The following is a 26162-nucleotide window of genomic DNA, read 5'->3' as shown; positions in this document are numbered from 1 at the left end:
ACTGCCACACGAATGCCGTCAGTCTGCTGTCGTAAACCTGCTGTCGTAAACCTGCCGTGTGACAAATGTGGACGCCCACAAGACCCCTCCCATGTCGGTCCTCAGCAGCTCAAATCAGACCGAGGAGAGAAGGCATATAGTGCTAGGGAAAACTGTGGATAACCGGAGCTATTTCCACACAGGATCTGAGGGAATTACTTTCACTGTGACTCTCCACTTGGAGTACACACCGCCACTCTGAGTGGAATATTTCAAACCAACCCATCTCACCCTACATTTCCAACTCTACAAATAAGAAGCCGAACTCACGTATCCGATTACTGTACCACGAACCTGTTCCGGATAACATTGACCTGTACTCAGCCCGTTGACGACTGACATGTACGATAAATGTATTCTTTTTTCCCCTTTTGACATCTCCGTATTGAAATACTCTCGGTACCTGCCAGGTTCTCTGAACTTGGGAACTAAAATCAATAAGGAAGTCACTGTGCCAATTCTTCATCCCTCTCCTTCAAGTGGCGGTGCAGAGGAATCTTAAGGATGGTCTTTTTCAAGACGCACTGAAGCATGTCTGCCTCCTTCTCCGCAGCCCAATGAATCTTGGGTAATTTCGTGCATGTGAAATGTTCTCCGTGACGTTTGAGGAGAGAGAGTCGGTGTGAGAGTGGGCTCAGTACCGGACCTGCGCGAGGATTGTGCAGCTGCTCTTAACAAGCTGCGAGTCGTACAGGAGGAATTTCCGACAACCTCAAGATGGTTTCGCGTGGCGTGCAGGTTTACTCAAGAAGAGCGGTTCTGTTTCTGCAGCGCATTTACCTGGTGTTGTCAGTACTCAGGTGAGTTTACCTCATGTTATCTGTACTCAGGTGAGTGTACCTCGTGTTAGGCTAACGTCACATTCCCAAACCAGTGCCCAGTTGCAATATTTGTGGAAACGAAAAATAGAAATGTATACATGTACTTAAAACATAGACAAATAATGCATATGACCATTCTCTTCACGTCTTTTGTAGTTGGTGTTTTCAATATCATACCCTTTGTTCTCGAAAGCTGCTCAGGAGGGCCCCGGTTTGGAAATGTGACTTAGACCTTACCAGTGCTCATTTGAGCTTACCTGGTGTTTTCTGTACCCAGGTGATTGTACCCTGTGTTATTAGTACTCAGGTGAGTTACCTGGTGTTATCAGTACTCAGGTGAGTTACCTGGTGTTATCAGTACTCAGGTGAGTTACCTGGTGTTATCAGTACTCAGGTGAATATACCCTGTGTTATCAGTACTCAGGTGAGTATACCAGGTGTCCAGGTGTTATCAGTACTCAGGTGAGGGTACCTGTCTTTATCCGGTGAGAAAAACTGGCTGGCACGACTGGCAGGTATCAAGAGATCGGAGCTTTGGTCAGCCTTCGTAGGTTACTTTATGTAAGTAGAATCAGCACTAACGAGTATGAACAAGTTGAAGTTGACCATCAGATTTCCCTCTCGCACAGTGACCACCTGCTCATTACCTGTTGTTATCAGATCAGTAAAGCTGGTGCCTTAAGCATGTCTGTGTCTTAATGATGAGGATCAAGAGATACAGGATAAGCGGTTTGGTCATCCATAGAAGGCAACGTAGAATCAGCGCTTATACCCCCCCTTTCCACTAGGACGGCGCTCTCGCCGCGCTCTCTCTGCGACCTCAAATTTTACAGATTTTACAGAATTTTACGAATTGTATAGAAAAGAAACGAATGTTTTTACACTTTGTGTGCTTTGTTGTTCTGCCAATCACACTTTTACATTCTGTATGATATACAAAGTAAGGAATTAAAGGTTACATATATCTTATTTAGTTCATAGTGAGAGCGCAGCGCGATCGCCGTCTAGTGGAAAGGGGGCCTTACATAGCGAATGGAAACGGAATTGAGTTATTTCATTTCATCGGTTTTCCTACAGGACGCCAGTCCCTGCCGTCTGAACATCCACTAATAAATACCCCTGCGTGTCTTCTAACATACACACTGTCTCCTTTTGTAGGGTTAGAGATATATCTCTTTGGTATGGTACTGTGTATTATTACTTCTATGCATTGTAGCCTCCCAAATAACTGCTTGAGGCAATCTTAGCACTTACGCCAAGTAAAATGCTTCTCTGACTTAATCGTGCTATCGTTGGATTTGATCTACCACCGTTGCATTAAGCCTGTGCAAGATAGAAAGTGCTACCTTAGAATTTGCATTTAATTTAGGCTTTTTGTATTACCTATAGGGCACACTACCAGTAACAGTATAACCATGTTTACTATCTGTCTTTTTATTCTGCTCACATGTATTCAAAGAATATTGCAGACGAAATTTGCTTGTTTGATCCCCTCCTCAAACACATATAAAATATAGATAGAGTAGACATTAAAACTAAATGGGGGGGGGGGGGGGCTAAAACACACATGATTAATTAACAATTAGTCGACCTGCCTGTCCGCACAGTCTTTCAAAGCACAAACGATATCGAAAGTAAGAATGAAAGAGAACCACGTAATTACATCAGATAGATATAATTTCCATTGAAAGTATACATTATCTGACGAGTACAGACTGCATCAGGAGGCAGCTTGGCTCCGCACGAATGTTTATCAGAAAGGCGGGGGAACTTATCGGCCCTGTAGTCTTTTCTGTCGCTCCTTCCTTCCGTCTTCCTTTGAACGACCGACGGCAGGGCGCCGGGCTCTCCTTGTAAAGCAGGCCTGTAACCTTGTGTAGTACATGTTCGTTACTGATGCTTGTTCAGTTTTCACTTACAACGTTTATGAGGACAAAATGCATGCACTTATTCAACGAAATCTGCAAATTGATTCATCTTAGCGATAAAAAAATGAGAAATCCCTAGTCATAGTCTAGCTTAGTCATTGATTTATTGGTAGATGTCTCCATTACATAAATGTGCAATTTTGAGGTTGATTCTAGACAAATTGCCAAAAGAAATCAACGCCTTACAATTCTGTCAATGTACAATTAATACTGGACCCAGAACAAAAATTGTTTTCTTATTTGCCCAATGGCCAAATCATCCATTTTACAAAAAGTATGATCACAGACTCGAACGCTCCAAAATCTGTGAGGATATCTATGATTTATCTTATTCATTTGCAGAGTTTTGTTGATGAAAGGAAGCTTAAAATTCCATATCGAGATTATATTGAAGTGGCCAGTTTGTGTCACTCGTAAATGGTAAACCAGCTAATCTTGACTTTATTGGCAACTTTCGTGTTTCCAATATATGTCAATAAAGTATGTTTTACAGGAAATGCATTTAGCTTGTGCTCTATATTAAAATGAAGGTGAAAATAAAATACTGAACAGTTTAATGGTTGTCTGATCACAGAAATATACAGGAAAACAGCACAGCTGGTGATGGCCCTTAGTTACATTTGGAGAACGACAGTCGTCCATTTTGTAGTGCTTGTTGTTGATGCATTTTGTAGCTTTGGTAGGAATAAATCACGAGCATCTATTTTAGATTCGTCTAATTTACCAAAGCCGGGTAAAACCCGTCTAATTTTCCGAGGCCACATAAAATTCTCCAAGGTTGCAAAAGCCCAATGAAGCAAAACCATGATTAATTCATTCTTCAATTTCCGCCCGATGTTTTCTGTTGGAGTGTTGTCTGTTAAGGAGGCCGCAACAAGTCGTGAGGATGTATTATTTCCAGGCGTTTGTATTCCCCTGCTGTGCAGTGAGACAAAAAGGTCGCTAATCAGTCCCTAACAGCAGGAACTAGGGGAAGTTGGGAATAATGAATGACAAAATTAAACAAGGGTCTTACTAGGTATCATGTTATTTTTTTTAACGCTTGGTCTCCTTTTTTAAATAAAAAACAGATATGTTTTGATAAGACGCAGAAACACAGGGTTTTGTATAACGATGCAGAACTATAAATTTGATAACGATATATGTAGCCATAAGTTGTCTTGATAACGATGCAGAAATATCTATATCTATATATCTATATCTATATCTATCTATATATATATATATATATATATATATATATATATATATCTATCTCTCTCTCTCTCTCTCTCTCTCTCTCTCTCTATATAATGATGGAAGAGATGTTAGGAAAGATGGTGCTAGCTGCCCAGTTTTAGAACGGGAACCAGAAGAAGTAGCAAACGCTACCAGAAACAACGCAATACAGCTATGGTTGATCCCCCCACTGTTTTCTCCCCACTGTTCTTCAGGGGAGCGATGTCTGTTCAGGAGACTGCCACTCCCACCGAGTCCTTCTTCCGCCTGCTGGACGACTATGACCACAGGATCAGGCCTAACTTTAACGGTACGTCCGAGATTGCATCTGTATGTATTGAGAATGTGAACAAACGCTACACACGTCAGCCTAGTAACTGTTCACAGAGATACAGACAACAGCTGCAGATGACAAAATTATGATAAGAATACGAAACCTACCAAATGCATCAAATGAAACAACACCTCTCACAACATCATTCATTCACGTCGAAACACAACTGTTTGATTTGTTGGTTGAGTCAGAGGTTTGTGTTGAAGGTTTGGGTTGATAAGGTGCCTCTGAATCTTATCAACCACAGCTGATTTGTATCGCGTAGTTCAACCATTTGTTACCCGCTCTCGTAAAGCATCGTTTTGCAATATTCTAAAATTTTGAGTACTATTTTTGTTTCTGCAGGGAAATAGCTATTATTTCTGCTGGGAAATAGCCCTATTTCCGACTCTCGCTCCGGTTGTATCTCTCGGGAAGCTTTTGTGTCCTTTCAATGATGATTGAATATGTCGGCCGGACAAATATGTATTTAGACAAACTGTCGGCGACATGTTGTGACTAGAAAACGATTTGTCACATTGCTCTCAACAAGAAACGATCATCCTGATGAACGATAATAGATGGCAAAGATCGGTAAGCACACATTGTGACGGCGTCTCCAGTACTTAACAGACGGGTTTGCCGTCCTAAAATGACTAGATAATACCCCAACCCACGGAATAAATGCTCCTGTTTCTGGAAGCATTGTGCGTGATCTGGGCGGTACGATTCACCACAAATCCTCGCAATTAATTCTGGAGGATTGCTCATTATGCGCACACTTTATCGCGAAAAGCTATTAAAAGTTCCGCGCACGTTCCCCGCACCGGCGAGTCTGCATCTGTTTGCCCTTGGCCTAGTTTTTGTTTATCCCTAAGTACGTTTTATGCTTTGGTAAGATTGATGTTATATGACCTTACCTGGCGGCGTTGATAACGCCTTGTAATTCTATCATCTAAAATCATAAGTGCAAGTTTGATCATGAGAGTGTGAATGGAACTTGCTGCGAATATTAGAGAGATCTTCTTTTAGAAAGTGTACAAAGATAAGCCAGATTTTGATAATCCCCTCTACTGTCTTCCTCCCGGCTTAGTAATTGTTTCTCAGACACACTGATAAGATCTTTCAATTCCATCATTTAAAACCATTTGTGTACGCTTGTTTCTGAAACCTCACAATTCCATGCTTTCCGCGAATTCAAATCTTTTCATACAAAGTATACAAAGAATTTCAGTATGGTCTTCCTATCGGTTGAAGGTTGGCCTAGTTTTTGTTTGTACCTGAAGGCACTTCGTGGTGCAGCAAGCTTTCCATCACCTGCTAAACCCCAGCCCAGGGCGTAGTGCGCTGATGTGTAGGAGTTCAATATGGTTCTGCACAGGCACACTCTGATAATGCCTCTCAAACCCATCATCTTGAACCATGCATAGGATCTCCGTGTGTCGATGAAACTGTATGATAGCACCATTGCTGGATTCGCGAGGTCTCAGTGTATAAAAAAAAGGACCAAGTTTCGATATGTCTTATCCATCATGGAAAACATGGCCTTGTTATGATGATTCAAATGTACCTGCGCTTCCCGCTCCAGTAACCCTGTTCATCAGCGGCTGCCACACGACCTGCGGCAGGAGTACGCATATGGGCAGGACCTTGCTGATCAGACAGGCAGATTCTCATTCTGATAACGGTTCTCAATTACATATGTAACAGTCATAGATGTAGGCTTAACGGTACTCTGTGGTTACAAAATTGCCACGAAGTAGGCTAGGTCAGATGTTGTCTTCTGCCACTTCAAACGATAAGTCTTCAGTTTCGTTGATTGTTCCCAGAAGCCGGGTGTCATTGGTGCAAAGGATTGAGGCGCTAGGCGACAACAAATCTGGCAATATCTATCGTAATGGACTTTTTACGATCCATGCGCCCGTTTTACCAGTTTGATATCGTGACATAATCCGTCATTTTACGCTAGTTTTATAACGGACTCACACATTCTTATTATGAAATACGTTTCACATCGATTTCTGGATTTGCAGCGACTTGTTACGTGTATGAGGATTGTTCCGGATCAGTGACCATCTGTCGCAAGAGTCACAAACTGGTGATTGAAATCATCACATGCCTGAATGCGATACAAAAAAGAGAAAGGTTGAATTGCCGTACAGAATCTAGAAGTAAGATGATCTATCAATACATGTTTCAAGGTTGCCTTTCTGTAAAGCTTACGACAGCATGTTAGGAACACTCGTTTATGTGTTGTCGATGTTACAAGGCATTGGCAGAAAATGTGGTCAAAGCTGAATAACGTGAAACAGATCACGACGTTTGGTGGCGGAATATGACTGCGCCTTAAAGTCTGCTACTCTGAGCGGCTGGGTGCAAGGGTTCAGCTAGTATATATGAAGAGTGAAGCATAAGAAATCAATACGCGTGGGCAAGTCGTTCACTGACATCATCGAAGCAACGCCCCAAGTTAGAACTTCACACGCGACCATGGCGGCTGTTCAAAAGCTTTTGGAAAGTAGTGCGGTGATGTTTTATATTCAGTTCGCGTGTGTGGATGTGGTGATGTTTGATTCAATAGCGGTTCTGTACTTACCGTGGAATAATATAAAAATATCGAGGATCAAATGGAAAGTAAGATCAGTTTTAAGAAAGGATATTAACAAAGATTATAATCAAGCCCCACCTTATCGTATGTGTACATTTGATAACACGGGGCCACGGGAGATATAAATTCATGCTGGGTTTATTTGACGCATTCAGCATCAAAAATTAAGTGGAATGCGGGTTTCAACATTGACGGTACTGCTGAATGAAACCGATAAACAAAGCGACTGTTGAGTTTTTATACGAGGTGTGGTAGACACGGCTTTTGTACACAGTCGGGACGGGAATAAAGGATTCCCTATAGGTAGCTTGCATTTCTGATAAGTGCTTTGATATAGATTTTCAGCTGCGTGAACTAGGCCTTTCAATCCAAGAGAAAATTGTAAATTCCACAGAGTTAAGAAAACCATTATTGTGCAGACCTTGTCCCTAGATAACTGGTAGGCAGACTCGCTTGTCTGTCATTACAAGTACAAGTTCAATTTGGGTGACGTCATACATATGCAGCCCCGCGACCCTTGTGGCCACTTCTTGGATATCATTACGACGTCTTTTGGCTTTCTTCCAAGCTTTTGCATTCCTAGTTCTTCATTGTAAATTCCTCAAACGTAACATTAATCTAACATCTTCTTCTTATGAAAATACTTGCATTGTAAGAAATGCAGGAAACCACAATGGTTACTTTAAAGATTGTAATACACTAAAATTCCGTCAAAGTGAATGAAATTTTCAAATGGCAAATCAAGACAGTTTCAGTAACGACAAAACTATGAAATAGTTATTACTTGAAGCACCGATGTAACAATATATAGTCTATAACAGCAGACTCTGTCACAAACAAAACGTGGCGAGAAAAACAGGTAGTTGAATCACCCGTACCAAATTGTCCCCAAAATGAAGTTCATGCAACCGCTCCAATCATACAAATCTTTGTTCTGAAACTTTCCAGTATTAGCGAGTGACAAATATAAAGCATGCCGGACTTTTCTGTGCCTTATTCATGTATTCATTGTTCCTCCCTATCACCGTGTGTATCTGCCCTGGTCAGCCCCGGCCGGTAATGTAAGGTACTGCCGTGTTGTTGACCTACCTACCTCAACACTGGCCTAACATTTGTCTCCAGTCATCACAACAAAAAGTCACCGCAACTCAGACTTTCATCTTTATTGATTTATCTCAGGATCAGGAGATGAAGGCATGTCAAAAGCTTCGCGCTGACCCAAAATCAATAGGAAAAATATCAAAGCCGAAACACGACCTCTTTCTGTCACAGCTGATGGAGACGTGTGTTATTTTCTATGGTAGGGAAATGCGTTCTTCCGCTGGCTGAGCTATGGACTCGTTTCAGTGGGAAACCATTAGGAGAACCGCGCTACGAAAGGGAGATGTTTAATTAAATGATAAGTTGTTTTTAAGTCGGTTTCCTCTGCAGCATAGTAATAAAGACACTTTAAGTTGGGTTAAGCCGTTTATCAAATAAAGTTTATAGAGCAACTCTATTGGAATGGGAAAAACGACCCAGCGAGTAGTGACAAGGATAGAGAGGCAAGCACCAGTCTGATATGGCAGTGAATGTGTACAAACCAAACTTTCCTATCAGTGAAAAGCAGCCATGAGGCCAATTTCCGTTTGATTTATAAACTATAAATAATCTGATGGTAAAACAATGCGTACGGGACGTTTAAGGGGAAATAGTTATCTTTGATGTATGGCAGAAACGTGGAATTGTTCGGGTGGCATTTACACTGATAACGCAAACATTTTGTCTGAAAATTGTTGTGTTTTATGCAGTCATTAGTGCCATTTATTTCTCCCGTTTTACTATATAAGGGAAGTTTCCAAGCTCCTTACACCCCCTGCGGAATTAATACATGAATAGCTATTTTTTTTCTTCTTGTGTGACCCTTAGTTTTTTTACTCGGAACGGAAGACGTTTCACCCCAATGACCCTGTCTTCACAGTGAAGATTACCGGCTCAGTCCCGGCCGGCCGACCCTGCAATCTCCTGCACCCCAGGGGATTTCAAAAGGCATGAAAACGTCACCTTGACATGACGTCTCGGACCTACAGTATTTACACATGACTCCGGGCAATCCGTCACCACAAAACGCGCGTGTTATCATCTCGGGGAACCTGTGCAGCACCACTGCATCTGCTCACTGCGTCTTTACACCTGCCATTTTGTGCAGTGATGGGGCGATTGGACCGGCTCATGGGGTGATTTTGTTCCTAAGTGGCTGAGTTTGACTTTTGTAGGGGTACTGGAATACGCCGGTGTAAGAGGATATTACAGCATTACTTCTGCATAAAGCTGTCATAAGCTACGGAACACACGCGTAACAGCAGCCGTACCATAGTGTATGATGAGGTAGATATGGTATGTTGATTTTGCTATGTCTCACTTCAGAAGTCACTTTGGTTTTTTATGGGTTCGCAGAAAGGTATTCGTAAAAAGACGGAACCATGATATTGCCCGTTGCTGTCAGGAGTAACGTAATACGTGCATTGCTAACATTGTTGATGTATAGAGATTGACGAATGCCGCGAGTTATGTTTTTTTTTCCTGAGGACGTGGCTTCGCGAAGATGCTAACATTTTATGCCTTATACCTGAAGGGAGTAGATGTATCTGAGACGTTAGTTACACAATACGCACCATTTATTCCTCCATTTCGTCCAGTTATTGAGTATGGGCCGGTTCATGATACTCTTTTTCTCTTGAAAAGTTGAGTGAGACTATTTGTTTGCCGGTAGATTTGACATGAAAATGACACACTTACTGGCAGCGAAGCTATATAAACACCTTACTATCATAACTCACAAAGAGGTATGCCGGACAGAAGTCGACTTATACAGATTTACCAACGCTGCGAGTAACGGTTTTACTGGGGAACACAGCTTCGCGCTGATGGAGAAATTATACCGTCCACCCGTGCTGAGTAGATCTAACGACCATGATGTATGCCGTACGGAAAGGCTCTTTCAGGATACTTCTACCGTTACTTCACTTCAGCTATGATAAATGTATTCAAAAAGTAGAGTGTTGTTAGAGCTTATGCCGAAGCAGTGCAAACCATACAATATATAGTCTGCAATATGAATCAATAAAGAAATAACATACAAGAAAGTATAGAGATTTCCCCACTCATTTGAAGGAATAAAAAGATATTGTGTCCAATAAAGTCAATGCTGCGATTACGATTTTAGTTTTTCAGCTAGAGAGGCTATTTGACATAATGACGCTAAATGTATGTCCACGATTATGCCCCAGTGAAGCAATGTACTTCAAAGTACATTCCTGTACTTTTAATGGGAAAGTGTGATTGTGAGGAGTGATAAACATGTTTGGGGGCATACTATCACCAGTCCAGATCCTCAAGCCCTTCGACATTGCCCCCTTCGTAAACTCAGGGAGCTTTATCCCACCTATGGCTTACATTCTGTACGTATGCGTGCTGTACAATATAGATGGAGAGAACAAGGTACGGAATAACACACATTAACATTTTCTATCATCTTCACTTTCTACATAACGCCGAAACTTGTAATGTCGCAGTGAACGAGCCCCGCAGTGACGCAAGCTTGACACAAGTGCGGTGGGAGCGCACCTTTATGCACAACCCTTAACAGCCACCGAGCTGCCGTGGTAATATTTCAGACTCACTTCACTAAACCTTTACTCACTTCACTGTTCCTTTGATTTGTATTCCAACGGTTTCCTACTCCGTTTATTCTTCACTGGCTGGTTATCTTCATGCCAGATGTTACGTTATGGCCACGCATAATAACAATAATGATAAGGTTATTGCCAAATCACACCTGAGGGCTAATCATTGATACATGTACCAGGAAAAGTATATTTTATCATAGTGTTCAAAACTGAAATATCAGAAACTAGTCAGAAACTTCTAATTAGCTAATTGTACCTTTACCGAGTTCGACTTTAAATGAAGGCAGGGGAAGACCTAACCACGTCTTCTAATACGTTGTATGACGTGTGGGTTCCATGGTGTTAAAGAGGCATTCCACTCCAGAAGAGAGTGTTATTTTCCAATAGATAATGTATCAATGAATACATGATCAGCCGACCTTTTGTGGAAGTCCACTTGTGGCGAATTACGCAACGTGTGTTTGTAAAACAACATGACACTCACTAAACCCATGCAGACCCTACCCATGTATTCCCTATACGTGTAGACACTTCCTTTATCGTGAATATTTTTGGCGTAAATGAGGGGCGCTAAGCACACCAAGAAGGTCAATTGTTCACAAGATATCAAAGAACACATATCAAGACGTGTTTTTCCTAGCGCCCCTGAAATTAGCTTTGTATCCTATCTTAAGTCAGGCACATTGTATTCAGCCATAGGCTGAGATTGATTTAATTTAATTAGAGGGTACTTGGGGAGTTTTGTAGAAGACTGAATGCTTTTTGATGCGCGTGGGGCTAATGGGTTCTCTTTCGTATAATGGTACATAGCATACATTTGTCACTTCTACAATTAATATCTATCGGAAAATAACAGTCCCGTCTGGAGTGGAATTCCCCTTTAATAGTTGGGTCGTCTCCTCTTCATCTATAACAGTGGGGAAGTTAGGATGTATAGCAGTTATATGGATGAACCAGGACATAGATCTTGTATTACCCAGACTGATTTACAAAGTTAGCTTATACCCTAATTGCCGACAAAACATGGAAAATATATTGGCGAATCTGCTCAAAGATAACAGACATCCACCTGTCAGCGTTCATACTGCCTCCCACTGGGAAGAAATAAAGTTCTCGAAAAAAGGGTTGTAGCCAGCACCTGTCCTTCAGTCCTTTGAAGGAATTTTGCAGCTGGGGACTGAAAAAAGTTTTCCCCATTCCGTCCCTTGGGACAGACAAAAATTGATATGTAAAGATATATAAAAAAAAATTGCACCTCAAAATGCAGGAAATAGTGTTTCAGAGGGTCTTGATTTAAAAATTTTCTGGGACCCAGACCCCCTAGAAATGACGTGCAACGTCACGCCATGCCTTCGGTGGTCGATAGGATTCCCGTTCAAAATCAAGGGGACTGAAAAAAATTTCAGCCTGGCTACAACCCTGGGCCGCGTCGTACGATGTTGATGCAATACTATTTTTAAGCAGGCTGTGACGTAACCAACCACTTACACAGCACACAAACACGACTGTCCCCGAAAGCAAAACAAAAAAAAAACGTTAACAATCGTACAATGGTCACACGACGTTTGCCAGGCCACGGCCATATCGTACATGGACAGGAAAATGTAAATATGAATGGATGGACCCAGGGAATGGGCCGGGTATGGGCCCAGGTGGACAAAAGTTTGTAACATTTATCAGGGAAGAAACGTTGCAGCTCTAACTGTTGCGGCGCGCTCGTGGCTATATTTCCAACTCCCATATGGAAAATGAAATCGGAAGAGGGCTCTCAGTAGGTTGCGACATCACACAGATGTTTGTTTTTACAAACATACAGCAATGCGTTCTGAAGATGTACATTCATAAAATCGAGTCCGTGTAACCCCATGGGTCCATATTGAAGAAACATGTCTCCTCTGACCTTAAGTATGTAGAAATTGCATTGACTATTTCACAGTGATGAGCGCGGACATTTGGACAGTCATATGTTAGTGCCACCTTTACCGGAATACATCTAGGAGCAGAATGTAACTGACATCAAATGTTCGTGCGTAATCAAATGGCGCCGTTTGTTCCACACTTGGGGATTCCACATGAAGCTTGGTGAAATTGAAGGAAATCAGATAGCTGCCAACAAAATCTGGCTTCAGTAGTGTTCAATTTCTGACTGCATTCTGGCAAAAATTGGTTCTGATACATAACCGTCCAAACGCATGTAAAAAGGCTTACCCCCTACGCAAAGCAATCTGCAGTACAGATGTAAATCGAATTGTGGGTGGTTAAGATGAAAGTAGGCGTTTAATGAAATACTAGCACAGTTGTACAAAAAGTAATAGACGCTTTCCATCATCTGACGTCCCCGAATCCCGGCTGGTGATTTTAGCTTCTCCAGCCTTGTCTGTGGAGAAATGGTCTCATTCAAACCAAACTCTCTTTTACTTTAGTGCTCAACTCATCTTTCTCACAAATCCCTGTCCTAATTCCTGGATAACCATAGAATAGATCAATGGTTCGTTCTGTGTTTCTTCTTTTCTGGTCAAGATACTGCAGTGGGATTTTCCCCAAATCTCCTTCAGTCGTACGACGGCATCTTTATGTGCAGGATAGAAAACCAGCATATGAAACAGTTGAATGTAGAGACCAGTGCGCCTTGTTATGCTGATTGTATCTGATAGGAGGAAATAAGTCATGCATTTGAGCAACATTGCTTGCATGAAAGCAGGCCTCAGTATTTCGTCTGGCTATGGTAGTTGTCTTTTATGACTGACCGAATGTTTTGGGGACTTACTAGTACTTTAAATTTCACCATGCGCATTCAACATGCTTAGGGTAAGACTGCTTGAGGCCGAAAGTCCAAAATATGGAAAACACTGATATTCATTTCAAGAAAACCAATTCAACTACGTCCAAAAACATTCAATTTATGACTATACTTTGGTCACTGTGTCCCTGTGTCTCTCCAGCTGTGAAGTCGTTTGTGTAATTTCTGCGATGTGAGGTCAACCTGTAAAGTATGCCGATATATTACTGCCTAAATGTCCCTGATTCTACTTTACTTTTTTTCAACATACTTACGGTGGGACATACTACCATTCATTTGTGCACAATTGATCTCAGTAACGTCCATTGCTCTAATATAAATGACTGTCCTAATGTCCTGACGCATCGCTGTGAAATCTTCTGTACAATTTCTTCGAAGAAAGGTCTACTTCTTTAGTACGGATCCATGCGGCTAGACTGAATTGATTTCAGTAACTTTAAGTTTTTGAACACATTCCGGCCGAAGTGGATGTGATATAGACTGTCCAAATGGTTTTTCGTCCTGCTGTGAAATCGTTCGTGCAATTTCTTCGTACTTACGGTAATCAGAGGTCGACCTCTTAAGTGTGTTCATGGAGTCAAACTGAATTGATTTAAGTAATGTTCAATTTCTGAATGTGAGCCTTTCAACTCGGTAAATGAGCAAGGCGGCGTTTGGGTTATTACAGTCATTTTTCACCAGTTTCCTGACGTCACGGAAGAATCCTCCCCCTCAATCTTCCGCACATTACAGACCAAATCTGTCGCCTGGTCGCTTCGTACCTGACCGTTTTTCCCCCATGCGTGTCTGATACGCAGGAAGAGGATCATAGTTAATAGGAAGTTGATCGCGTGAAGTTTCATATCGTGCCACTGATTAATGTATCCTATTTCCTACACGTTACCTGCCGTCAATAGTTCCTCAATCACGGGGGAGTTCCTTAAGGTTGAGGATGTAAGAAGAGACAGGCGGACGGACGTGAATGGTTCACAAATGTGCTTACCGAGGCAGAACTAAAAAAACGTATTATGGACTTTGAGCCAGTCAGCAAGTGCATGCATTTGAGAGGGATATGCCTGAATTAGACATGAGAACAATAATAAAAAAGATAAATTTGAGGATAGAAAACAAACATAATGCGTTCAATTGTGTTTTATCAGGCACAGAAGGTACGGGGAGCTCTGTTTCGGCTGAAAAATGACGAAAATGTATTGGTAAAACTGCAACAGAATTAATTTTATTTTGCCAGTTCTCGGCAACATTCTGCTTTCAGCTGGTAAAGAAATAAAGTCAGACATTAAATGTACCAAGACATGTCGCAATGCCGTTAAGTCTGGCCGTAACGATAACATTCAAGGGTACCCATGGGAAAACAGTTACGAGGACAGATGAGAAGAAAGGGAAGAATCCCAATCAAATAGCCAGACAAGTTAAGCCACACGCACAGAACTCTGGGAAGTGGTCTTTACACTATAACATTAATTTCAGCACCAGGGACAGATCAAGGTTGCTAATGTCTATAGGTCTGTCGAATGTGAACTTTTAATTCGTCTCTTGACGAGTTGATGTTATTTGAGATAGAAATCCGGCTTACGGGGACATGTACACTACTGATAACGCACAACAAAACGTGGATCCTCCATAACATCTTGGTACTTCTCGTGCATTTGGGATTACGAGATGCCTTTATACATGGGTTTACTTTCTCCTGGTGGAGATAAACCATTGGGGTCAATCGCCTTCATTCTGATCCTGTTGATAATTTTAATCCTGTCTGTAATAAATACAACAGTTTATGTTTAATAACTAATAACAGTTCCCGGCGATATCCCCAAGGGCCTGATCCCTGTATGGTTATGACGCCCAGTTGGTAACTTCACAATATTAAAGTGCTAGAGGATTTTGCTGTAAATGATAATTCACCTACATTCATTAAAGCTCATTAAATTGTACAGCTTGGTTTATTACGCTGCCTGTATGACACAGCTGCACTAGGAATGATGATATTAAAGAAATTTTTACGTTTTCACTGATACTGTTGCAACATAGAGATTAAAGGGTTTATCGGTTTTCTTAATGAGCAGGTTATATGGTATACTTCATGTAATTTTAAATGATTTCAAGGTTTGTCCCGAAAACACATACTATCCATAGTAGAGGTTATTACTAAAACTGTATCGGACGATGTTATATTGGTCGACGATGTCATGAACTTGATAACCAGCCTTGAAAACTAAGGGGAAAAAGGTCAAAACTTCACGATTTCTACGTCTAAGATATGTAAAGCTACAACGCTAAGGCTTACAAGAAAACATCTCACGGTTATAGCACCAACACGCACACTTACCGTAAACCCCGCCATCACTTCACCGTTTAACCTGCTCTCAGACGACAGTTCCTGTACTCTGTAATGGACAAGAACGCTTAACCTTTGCGTTTATGGCTACAGCTACGGGACACGGTGGCTCCTAACGAACTTATCTATGCTACCATTGCTGTCCATCTATGGCAAGGGTGCCTTTTCAGCTAAAAGGTTGAAACTTAAATCCCCCCTACGGTGAGAGAAAAACAAGCACCAGGCGGTCTCATTCGTTTGCATTCGTCACATCAAACTTTCGGAGGACATTATACCAGGATATATCTTACTACTGAGTAAAATATGCTTGCATAGTCTATTTTTTTAATGACTCATAAACGAACCAGGTCGAGATTAACTGTTAGTGTCAAAGGATTCACACTTCGGCGTAGTTCCCCCCGATAACTAATACCACCTATATGTCATACAATTATGACATCAATCATGCCGATTGTAGCTGATCTGGTCTAGAAGCTCAGTAGTATATTACACGCGAAACAATATTCTGTGAACATGGTCTCTGAACAGTCATTAAACAATTCATGTCAACATCAATAACATAAAAACACAAGCCATAAATTATCTAAACTTCTACGAGCCAATTTTGAAAAGTCATAAAAGAATGTGCGAGGTCATATCATAAGCAAAATCTAAGCTGGCACTTCGGGTGCATAAAGATAGGGTTCATAAAGGTTCCCTAACATTCAAAGTTTGGAAAGGTTTGAAGTAAACTAGCTTTCTGCTGTGGCATGTAAAAGGGTAGAATCGAAGTTGAGTCCGTCAATTAACTATTGTTAAGAGTTTTGCCTTCTCTATATTGCAAGAAAGTTTGGTAGATAACGATTTCTGAGATGATAGTTTTCTGTTGTGAAGGTATTAGAGAATCCATCTTCGGGCCGTGGATGAAGTTTGCGAAGTGACATGGATTGCTGTTGTCTATGCGCCATACATAGAATCAGAAGAGCGTTCTCTCCATTCTACAGCAAGTGGACTCCATGGTAAAGTGAAAGTTTCCAAACGCCTTGACCCTAAACTTCATTATTGTGCTGCTCTTAGCCGACAGTCTTTGTGTTTCCGATAACTTCGTTCAGACATAATAAACATACACCAACCTTTACTTTAAATGGGCATAAAGTAGCGTTTACTTAGAATGGATATCCAGCAGGGCTTCATGGAATGGACAGTTACATATAACTCTATCTTTTCTAGCAGAATGGCCCAGCAATGGTGCAAAGTCACATCCCAAAGGGCTTTTGTACGCCGTAAAATATACACGAAGTCTTCCCTTTCATCTTTCAAGTTTTACACTTCACGCTAACTCTAAACTCTACCAGCAGGCAGTGGCTGATGAATGCATGAATAGCAGTGCGGCTCCGACGTCCCAAATGGAAACTACCTAATCCAGTGTTACTGATTCTGTCTGGTGCTTTTTTTTCTGTATCTTTCATAAGTCTGGCATTTGCCATTTCAAGACGCACAAGTGGGGCTGCATAACTAGCCTGTGGCTATCACAAAGGGTTAGCTCTGCTGATGTAGACACATAGACTTTTCCCCTGCCTCGTTCGGACCAGACGTGTGGGTGGTGTGTTATTTTGCAGATAGTGGCGCAAAGGAAAGTACATTATAGAGTTCTCTGATAAGTATGGACATGTTGGAGAGGTGGAGTGAGCTGCTGCGAGATAGGATTACGAGTAGAGGGGATATTTTCACAGGAAAGCTTGCGAATTTCGTGTTGCATTTGCGTTAAAATAAATCGAGCGGCTGGATAAGTAAGCTGGGAATGAGCCTGAATGCATATAGAAGTGCAAACTGTCGTTGAATGAATATTTAGTAATAACTTGATACGGTAAATGAATAACAGAACCTGTTACACATAACGAAACATGGCCTCCGTGCAAATCTTCCGTGCATCACTTACATAATGCTTATATAATGTTGTGCCTGTGGTATTCCCGTACCTCACATAATCCCGTACCGTGCACAGCTGAGACGACCGAACCATTACAGTATGGACAGGAACGTTGAAAGCTGTAAGATGCAGTGACACCTCATCATACCACTCACCACACCACCTTAGCGCCTGAAGGCGAAATCTGTACCGCATTGCGGCTTACACTACTACCTCTGTGCCTGTGCCTTTCCTCTACTTACCTTAAACCCGTGCACAGCTAAGGCATCTCAAACCAGCACAACTCCTTGCTTCTCAAGAGCAGTTTAAGAAACCTGACGCTCCCGGATCTACTTAAAACATCACCGAGAATCTGTGGACGTTTTACGTTTCACTCTCACTCTCCATCATGGGTACAAAGTGACAGCTGATATTATAAGTCTGTAGAATTTTGCCTTTATCATGAACAATGAAAGTGAAGAAAGTAATATTGTCTACTTAGCAGATGTCAACGTTATTTACAAAGTATTTGATGGTTTTCTTCGAAGGAAATGAAATCAATGTTACCACATTTTTATTTCTAAAGCTCTGCCGAGAGTACCTGCATCTAGTCTAAAGTTGACGTCAGACTTGTAGTTGGAATTCTGTATCAGTTGTTGATTGCTTCGTAAGCACGGGATCTGGAAGCTGAAATTGTCAATCTAAATTCATATAGATTAAAGGCATGAAATTCCGCCTAGCTTTAGCTGGCCTCACCTAAAACGAATGTCCGAAAAGCTTTTATAACTGGCCGCACCTAAAACGAATGTGCTAAAAGCTGTGTCTATATATTGACAGAAGATAAAATGAGCTATTGCATAATATTTAGGCTGCAATGTAGAAGTACTATACGCTACTTTTTACTCTCCAGAAAAGTACTTTATTAATCTTTTATTTAATTGATCTAGGTGTAGATGTTAACGTCACCGTTTTCGAAAATCCGGCGTTGTCGGATGGTGATCTTCAGCTGGAGATTTTGATTCAAGTTTTTACTCTTTCTACTTCTTTGCCCTCCGTAACCTGAAGCATCTCGCCAAAACCAGTTGGTGATTATGAAGTTTTACACTTCTTAGCTGGCTTCACAATCGCGTTCTTCAGATATCGAAATTCCTGCAGACAAGAAAGCAACATGGCGATGAACTCGGTCAACCGTGACCCAAAGGTCACGAAAGGTCACGCGAGATCGTCCCTGATGAGCAGAATAGTTCGCATGGATAATGTACAACCGCACATCCCACAAGGCTTGCAATGGTGGTTATTAACTGCTTGAAAGGATAAGAATTGCCCCCACTGACATCAATTACTGGTGATTCAAACTGACAAGGCCGACGTGTAGTCATAAAAGATGCATCTTGCCGAGGGATGGGGCAACATCACAGTCAGACAAACCGCAACAATATCGATTGGAATGAACTTTTCCTACCTTGAAGTAAGGAGTTATCTCAATCAAAGTCTGTCACAGTAACTCAAGTGTGATGAAAAGCATTCCAGTATATAATTGCTGTATTCTGTATGGCATTTTGCACCAGCGTAAAGCTATTGTATTTTGGAAATCATTTCATACTTTAGAGGAAGTTGAAGACGACCGCAACCCTTGGAGGCTTTTTCATGCACGCTGCACAATCAATGTTGTATACGTACATCATACACACTGCAGCTCTTACAGGCTTTCTTGTGTACCTACAGTGCTGTACATTATATATATATATATATATATATATATATTTTTTTTTATTTACTTAGAGGTCACCGCAAAACAAGGCTCATGGAGCCACTCAAGCGTTTTGGGTTACATTACTGAATTGTGAAGAGAGATGTTTGTTTACCCTTAATTTAAACAGTTTCAGGCTGTACCCTGTGGGGAAGCAAGTCCGTGGAAGCTTATTCCATAGCGATGTTGTTCTAGGAAAAAAGCTCTGAGCGTGGAACTTCCTCCTGTTAGGTGGATTGTGTAGGAAAAAAGGATGATTTGTTTCCGTGGAAGTGGCTAAACGGGTTCTTGCTGTGAAGGTTCGTATTGAGGGCACAAGTGAATGAAGTTCTGCCGAGCATTTACCATGGAAGTACCGATAGAAAAGTGCTAGGCTAGCTACATCACGCCTTTGGGCCAATGGTTGTAGTGTGGCGAATAAGTCGCTGCCAACAATGTTCCTTAACCGTTTTTGTACTCTATTGAGGCAGGTCAGGGAGTTCTGGGAGGCTCCAGCCCAAATGTGACAACAATATTCCATTTTGGGCCTTATCTGACTCTTATAAAGATAAAGAATAGCAGAGGGGGTAAGATATTTTCTGGTTCGGTACAAAGAGCCCACCATTTTCCCAGCTTCCTTGGCAACGGATTGAATGTAACAATTCCACTTAAGATCAGGTGTAAATTTTAGGCCCAAGAGTCGCTCAAAGCATGGGGCTTCTTTAAGTAGAGTCCCACCCATTTGGACCGGTGGCAGGTTCGGATCGGATCTCTTATGATGGAACGAAAGAAGGTTTGTTTTTGAAGGGTTGAAGGTCACAAGCCACGTTTTGCCCCATTGAACTGTATGATCAAGGTCAGCAGAGAGATTAGCTGCAAGGGAGCGGTCATTACATCTCTTGGATGTGTGGCCAAATACTGAAGTTTCATCAGCATATATGTCGACAAATGATCTCAGTATATGATCAGGCAGATCATTTATGTAGATTAAAAATAATGTTGGACCGAGGATGGATCCTTGCGGTACTCCAGCATTGATGCTATGACATTCTGATGCTTGACCATTTATAACGACCTTCAGAGATCTGCAGAACAGGAAGGATTTTATTGTTGCTAGAATCTTGCCGCAGATGCCATAGCTGGCAAGTTTATGCAGTAAAAGTTTATGCAGTACATATATATATATATATATATATATATATATATATATATGTACTGACTATCTCATTTAACGGTAATACTATACAGAACACATACACCATTGCCACAGCTCTTACAGTTTTCTCATGCACCCTGCACGGTATCATAGACACCATAGTTTTTACGGGCTTTCTCATGCACCGGTAGTGCTGGACACTATATATATATATTACATACAGAGTTATTTCAGGCTTCTTTTGCACCGTCAATGTTGTACATGACATATTCCACAGCTCACATGCTCTTATTGTACATCACATACCCCACATGCTTTCTCATGAACCTATAGTCCTGCACATTGCATAGACCACGGTTCTTAGAGCCACAACGTGAGTCAACGCCAACGCACCTGACCATGACATTACAAACCTCGCTTCAAGTGAAAAGAATACCAAATCCTTTACAAAGACGCCCATTCGTCAACATGTTGTCTCAATAGCAGTTAAACGGGTTAACAGACGGGCCGTTTGTAGGCAAGACATCATTTTCTTCTTTATTACACCTTTCTTGCCTTGCAGCAGAGAAAACGGTGGTGCTTTTGGGAGACGTGTCCATTTATCAGAATGTCATATGCAATACTGCAACAGTCCAGATTTCCTTCCATGAAAATGGTTTCCGTATATTTTCTTCTCTAACTGTTAGGTGAAGATGTGATGCTATGGCAGCAGTTATCTGTTTCCTTGTGAGTCGGCTGGATAAATTCCTAACCTTCCTGACGACACCTGACAGCTATTTATCTAATAAGGGACGGGAATTTATGGTTATGATTAAGGCCTGGGGTAGATTCTCGTTATTAAGATTTTGACACATTGCTTAAAACAATAATCGATCTTCTGCTCTCACTTTTCCTATAGGATTTCTTAAGACGTCTTTTTAAGTGTGATGAAGGAAGTGTATTTTGCAGAACGCGCTAAGTGCCCCAGCTTGTCGATCGTGATATGATGTATGTTGCAATCAAGCCCTGCGGCGGATTTTCATCAAAAATCATCTTAAAAAAACAATGCTCTCTTTTCGCCTAGGATATTTTCGTAGTAAATCTCGTTACGTGTCTTTTGATACTCTTGGCTTTCACCTTGGAGATTGTCTTTAAGAATCCTGCCTACTGCCTTAGTTGCAGAACGTGTTTAGTGTAGCCGCTTTTTGTGATGTATGTTGTAATCAAGTCCTTCGGCGGATGTTGGTCAAAAATAATCTAAAAAAACAACACCCTCTTTTCGCCAAGGGCATTTTCATAGTAAATCTTGTTACATGTCTTTTGATACTCTTGGCTTTCACCTTGGAGATTGTCGACGTCTGAAGAATCCTGCCTACTGCCTTAGTTGCAGAACGTGTTTAGTGTAGCCGCTTTTTGTGATGTATGTTGTAATCAAGCCCTACGGCGGATGTTGGTCAAAAATGATTTAAAAAACAACACCCTCTTTTCGCCAAGGACATATTTATAGTAAATCTTGTTAAGTGTCTTTTGATACTCTCGGCTTTCACCTTGGAGATTGTCGACGTCTGAAGACTCCTGCCTACTGCCTTATCTGCAGAATGTGTTGAGTGCGCCCGCTTGTTGGTCAAAAATGATTAAAAAAACAACACCCTCTTTTCGCCAAGGACATTTTCATAGTAAATCTTGTTAAGTGTCTTTTGATACTCTCGGCTTTCTCCTTAGAGATTGTCTTAAGACTCCTGCCTACTGCCTTATCTGCAGACCGTGTTGAGTGCGCCCTCTTGTTGTGATGTATGCTTCCCTACTCTTCACGCCGGCAGATCTCATTACACGGGTTATAAATGTGCCATTAGCAATGTGCACGCTTTCATAATGATTACACAAACGGCGGAGTTAAACTGCTTGTAGCGGCACAAGATTAGATAAGGGCGTCGTTTGTGTGACGGAAATAGGCTCGGGCGCTGTTAACATGTACAATTACAGAGATAGGAATGAGAAGGGCGCTTAATATCGAATTTGGCAATAAGTCACAAAGACAGGAAAGGTTGTGTGATATGAAATCAGCGCGACATTGACGGAGGTACAAACTCCTCCTACAAATTAGAAAGATGACTTTTTGGCTTTGTGTACTTGAGCAGATTGGTCGTGTTTACCATATATATGAAAAGACAGAGTCTGGGATCAAAACATCTTCACCTTATGCCGTATGTAGGTGCGATGTTTAGGCTTATGTCACATTTCCAAACCGGGGCCCGGCCGGGCAGATCAAGTTTGGGAACGAAACAGAAAATCAAGAGTGTTAAAAATTTGTCACGCCTGAGTCTGTCTCGTTGCCGGTGCACAGCATAACGTCATCGCCTAGGGACTATATGAAGAATAACACAATATTGTGTTGATATCGACACGTCCTTAAATGACATTACAATGTATGAGTTATACACGTGTGTTCTGGTGGTATCGTCACATTTCCAAAACGGGGCCCGGCCGGGCTGTTTGCAGAAACAAAAATAGACATGTATAGTGGTGCGTACCTAAACTCCGGAACTGGAATTGGACCGGAAACCAAGTCCGGACTTGCAAAAAGCTATCTCTCACTTGTATGCCATTTTTTGTTCTAAACCATCCAAAACCTTCCATAGATCAGTGAAATTTGCACTGGAAAAAGAAAGAAAAAAAGCATTTCGTGTTTATTACTGACCCTTTGTGTTTACACTGGCTGTATATGATTTGTATGTATTTTTCACATTGCATGTCAATTCATGCTAACATGCAATTTTATATGTACCCCCCCCTCCCTACAAAAAAATTGCTAGCAGACGCAATATGTAATGATGGGTTCAGTTCCGGACTTAAAGTCCGGACCTGAACCTGAACTGCTGGACCTGAATCCGGACCTGAACCTGAATATGAGTTTAGGTACGTACCACTAGACATGTATACGTAAAAATAACACAAATAATGCCCACGACTGTACTCTTAACATCTTGTGTAGTTTGGTGTCTTTGATATAACACTTTTCGTTCCCGAAAGCTGCCCGGCCGATCCCCGGTTAGGAAATGTGACGTAGGCCTAACCTGAAACCCGGCACTCCCGGGTGTGTGTGACAGGTAGGCCGGTGACGTATGTTGTACAGCGCAGACGGAGTCGCTCTTTTGACATTGTCTCTCGTCTCATAATGCATGAGATGAGATGTAAGGCCTATGTGATCGTGAGGGATATATTGCTCTGTCAGCACGACGTCGGGTCGACGGGGTTAAAACACTGATGTTGGCATCGTTACCCCGGGTTATCAGGCATAACAGCTGCGTCAGGTGTAATGCGTTCTAATGGCAATGTCGTCCTCTCTGCGGGACCCACAATATGCCAGAAGTCGATCGCTGTACGGTCGCTCAGGTAGAAACTCAATCGTGTGACCCTTAATTTTGTAATTGGAAAATGATACACGAGATAAATGTATGATTTAAAAGACAACGATAAGTACGAGCATAAGAAATCGTACTTCATTTATGAAATTCGTCGTCTAGTACGTGACATCTTTAGTCACAGCACGGTCTCAGCCTCTAGAAAGGGTTGGTAAGGGCTCGGTCACAGGTCGTGCGATCGTCGTAGGATTCCTAACTGCAGCCATTTTGTCTTGATACACAACTGTCTTGGCTGTTTTGGATCCATGTCGGTGGTTGGTTCTATCACAGCCAGTTTGAAAATCCAATGGCGTCCGTACGGCGATCGCACGACCTATGTTACAGCGCCCTTACTTACGATCCGCAGTGTCGGAGAATTACTGGTACGTGCGTAATGTCTTCCTCAATCTGCGAAAACTGGCGAGTCTAAGAGAAGGCTTAGGAACGAGCGCACAGAAGTCGCGACCCAGGTTTAGACAAGGAAGCCGCCAAGGATGTGTTCTCCAGCGATAAGGGAATGATTCTTAAAGGAACTGTGCCATCAGTGGAGCTGATACCCCGGTGAGACTTCAGCTCTAACAACATCCGCCTGCACCATATCTGCAATCACTGGAGAGGTCTTAGAGAGATTAATATGAAGACCCGCCAGTCAGTCTGTATGTCGCTGGCTTAACCTGATCCAACACTGATACTAGTGGCTCAGAATCCTCGGATGCTACAGGAACATTTCAACGAGCGAAGCTCTGCATAGGACTTTGGCTCTAACTACGGCTAGATGCAAAGATTATAAGAACCCCCGGATGCCACAGAAACACCTCAAAGAGCAAAGCTCTGCATAAGACTTTGGCTCTTACTACTGGTAGATGCCTGTGTCTGTGATCGCTTGACTGCCTGCTAAAGCCCTGCCGGTGAGGCTGTGAGTCTGTGATCATTGGCTGAGTCTTAGAGAGATTAATATGAAGACCTTTCAGTCAGGCTGTTAGGTCATGAATGCCTGCCTAAATCTTAGCGGATCCACTACTAACACTAGTTCATAATTATCATCAGCCTCAGCTTCGCCGCTTTGCATTGCTGCCATTGAGTTGCTCATCTGGATGTTGCCAAAATTCTGGCCAAGAAGGTGATAGTGGCTGCCTACAGAAAAGCAAATATTACCACAAATATGATGCTCATTATCGATACACAAATCTATAACAGCAACATACCCAGCATTACATACCGTGTCCCATGCTTTAGACGTGCCGGAAATGCTCGCCAACGAGATTCATGATAGGCAATATTTTACTGTCTCAGAACTATCCATCAACACAGTAACCTCGTGATCCCTTTTTGCAAACAATTCAAGTGGAAACATCCGCACAGACAGGCGCCGCGGTAGAGTACATAAAACTCGCATTGGGAGAGCAAAATGTGACTGCATAACCTCATCAATTCATAATCCACTTGTGGGATCGATGAATGTTGCCGCCAGGGGCTATATTCTTCAGTTGGTGTGATCTATGTATTTGTCAGGCCCAGAAGATGGACATGGGTCAGAAATGTGCTTTAGTTGTGGCAGGAGAATCTGCTCGTCCATTGGGAGACTTGACAAATAATACGCGGACCTGAGAACCTTTTGTCGGTTGACTTTGACGTTTGACCCCCAGCGTGGCAAGTTTGGGCAGCTCAGTGTAGGAAGCAGTGCTTGTAGGAAGTTTATACGTTTATTTTGTTTGAATCAAATAATACGCGGACCTGAGAACCTTTTGTCGGTTGACTTTGACGTTTGACCCCCAGCGTGGCAAGTTTGGGCAGCTCAGTTTAGGAAGCAGTGCCTGTAGGAAGTAGTTATCATGGCTGTTACTTCACCCCCCAAGATAGTAAACCGATGATCTTGACCTGACTCTCTCTCTCTCTCTCTATGTATGTATGTCTGTGTGTTTTTCTATTTCTTTCCTGTCTCTCTCTCTCTCCCCCTCTTCTTCTTTTTTTCCGGATCCTCTCTCCAACTTCTTCCCCCCTCTCTCTTTCTCTCTCCATCTTTTTCCACTCCCCTCCTCTCTTTACTTCTTCTTACAAGTTGCAACATGTGGGGCTTTTTTTCCGGCAAACCATTACAGTTACACTGCGGATAGCCTCATGTGATTGGCAGCCGTGGGATGGATTTGAAGATCCTCTTACCTTCCCTATTTCTCCGCCTGTACCTACATTACTCGATCACTTCTTAGGGATTCGAATGTGCACTGAATGGCAACAGTCGACACGAACATTCCCAAGCTGCATATGCCTTTCCTGAGAGC

At 42.0% G+C, this 26162-nt stretch overlaps 1 protein-coding gene across 1 annotated transcript in view; it reads left to right on the top strand.

Moving 5' to 3' along the window:
- The window catches only part of LOC118422878 (glycine receptor subunit alpha-2-like), a 58206-nt gene that overhangs the window by 9924 nt on the left and 22120 nt on the right, over window positions 1-26162 (top strand). Inside the window, exon 2 of the mRNA XM_035830709.1 lies at window positions 4222-4316. Within this exon, the coding sequence (XP_035686602.1) occupies window positions 4229-4316 (88 nt within the window). The 5' untranslated portion in view covers window positions 4222-4228. The remainder of the gene's footprint in view (window positions 1-4221; window positions 4317-26162) is intronic.

The sequence above is a fragment of the Branchiostoma floridae genome, chromosome 9 (assembly GCF_000003815.2).
Source record: "Branchiostoma floridae strain S238N-H82 chromosome 9, Bfl_VNyyK, whole genome shotgun sequence".
Taxonomy (NCBI): Eukaryota; Metazoa; Chordata; class Leptocardii; order Amphioxiformes; family Branchiostomatidae; genus Branchiostoma; species Branchiostoma floridae.
The sequence above is the reverse complement of the archived record's forward strand: the minus strand, read 5'-3'. Positions and strand labels throughout refer to the sequence as shown.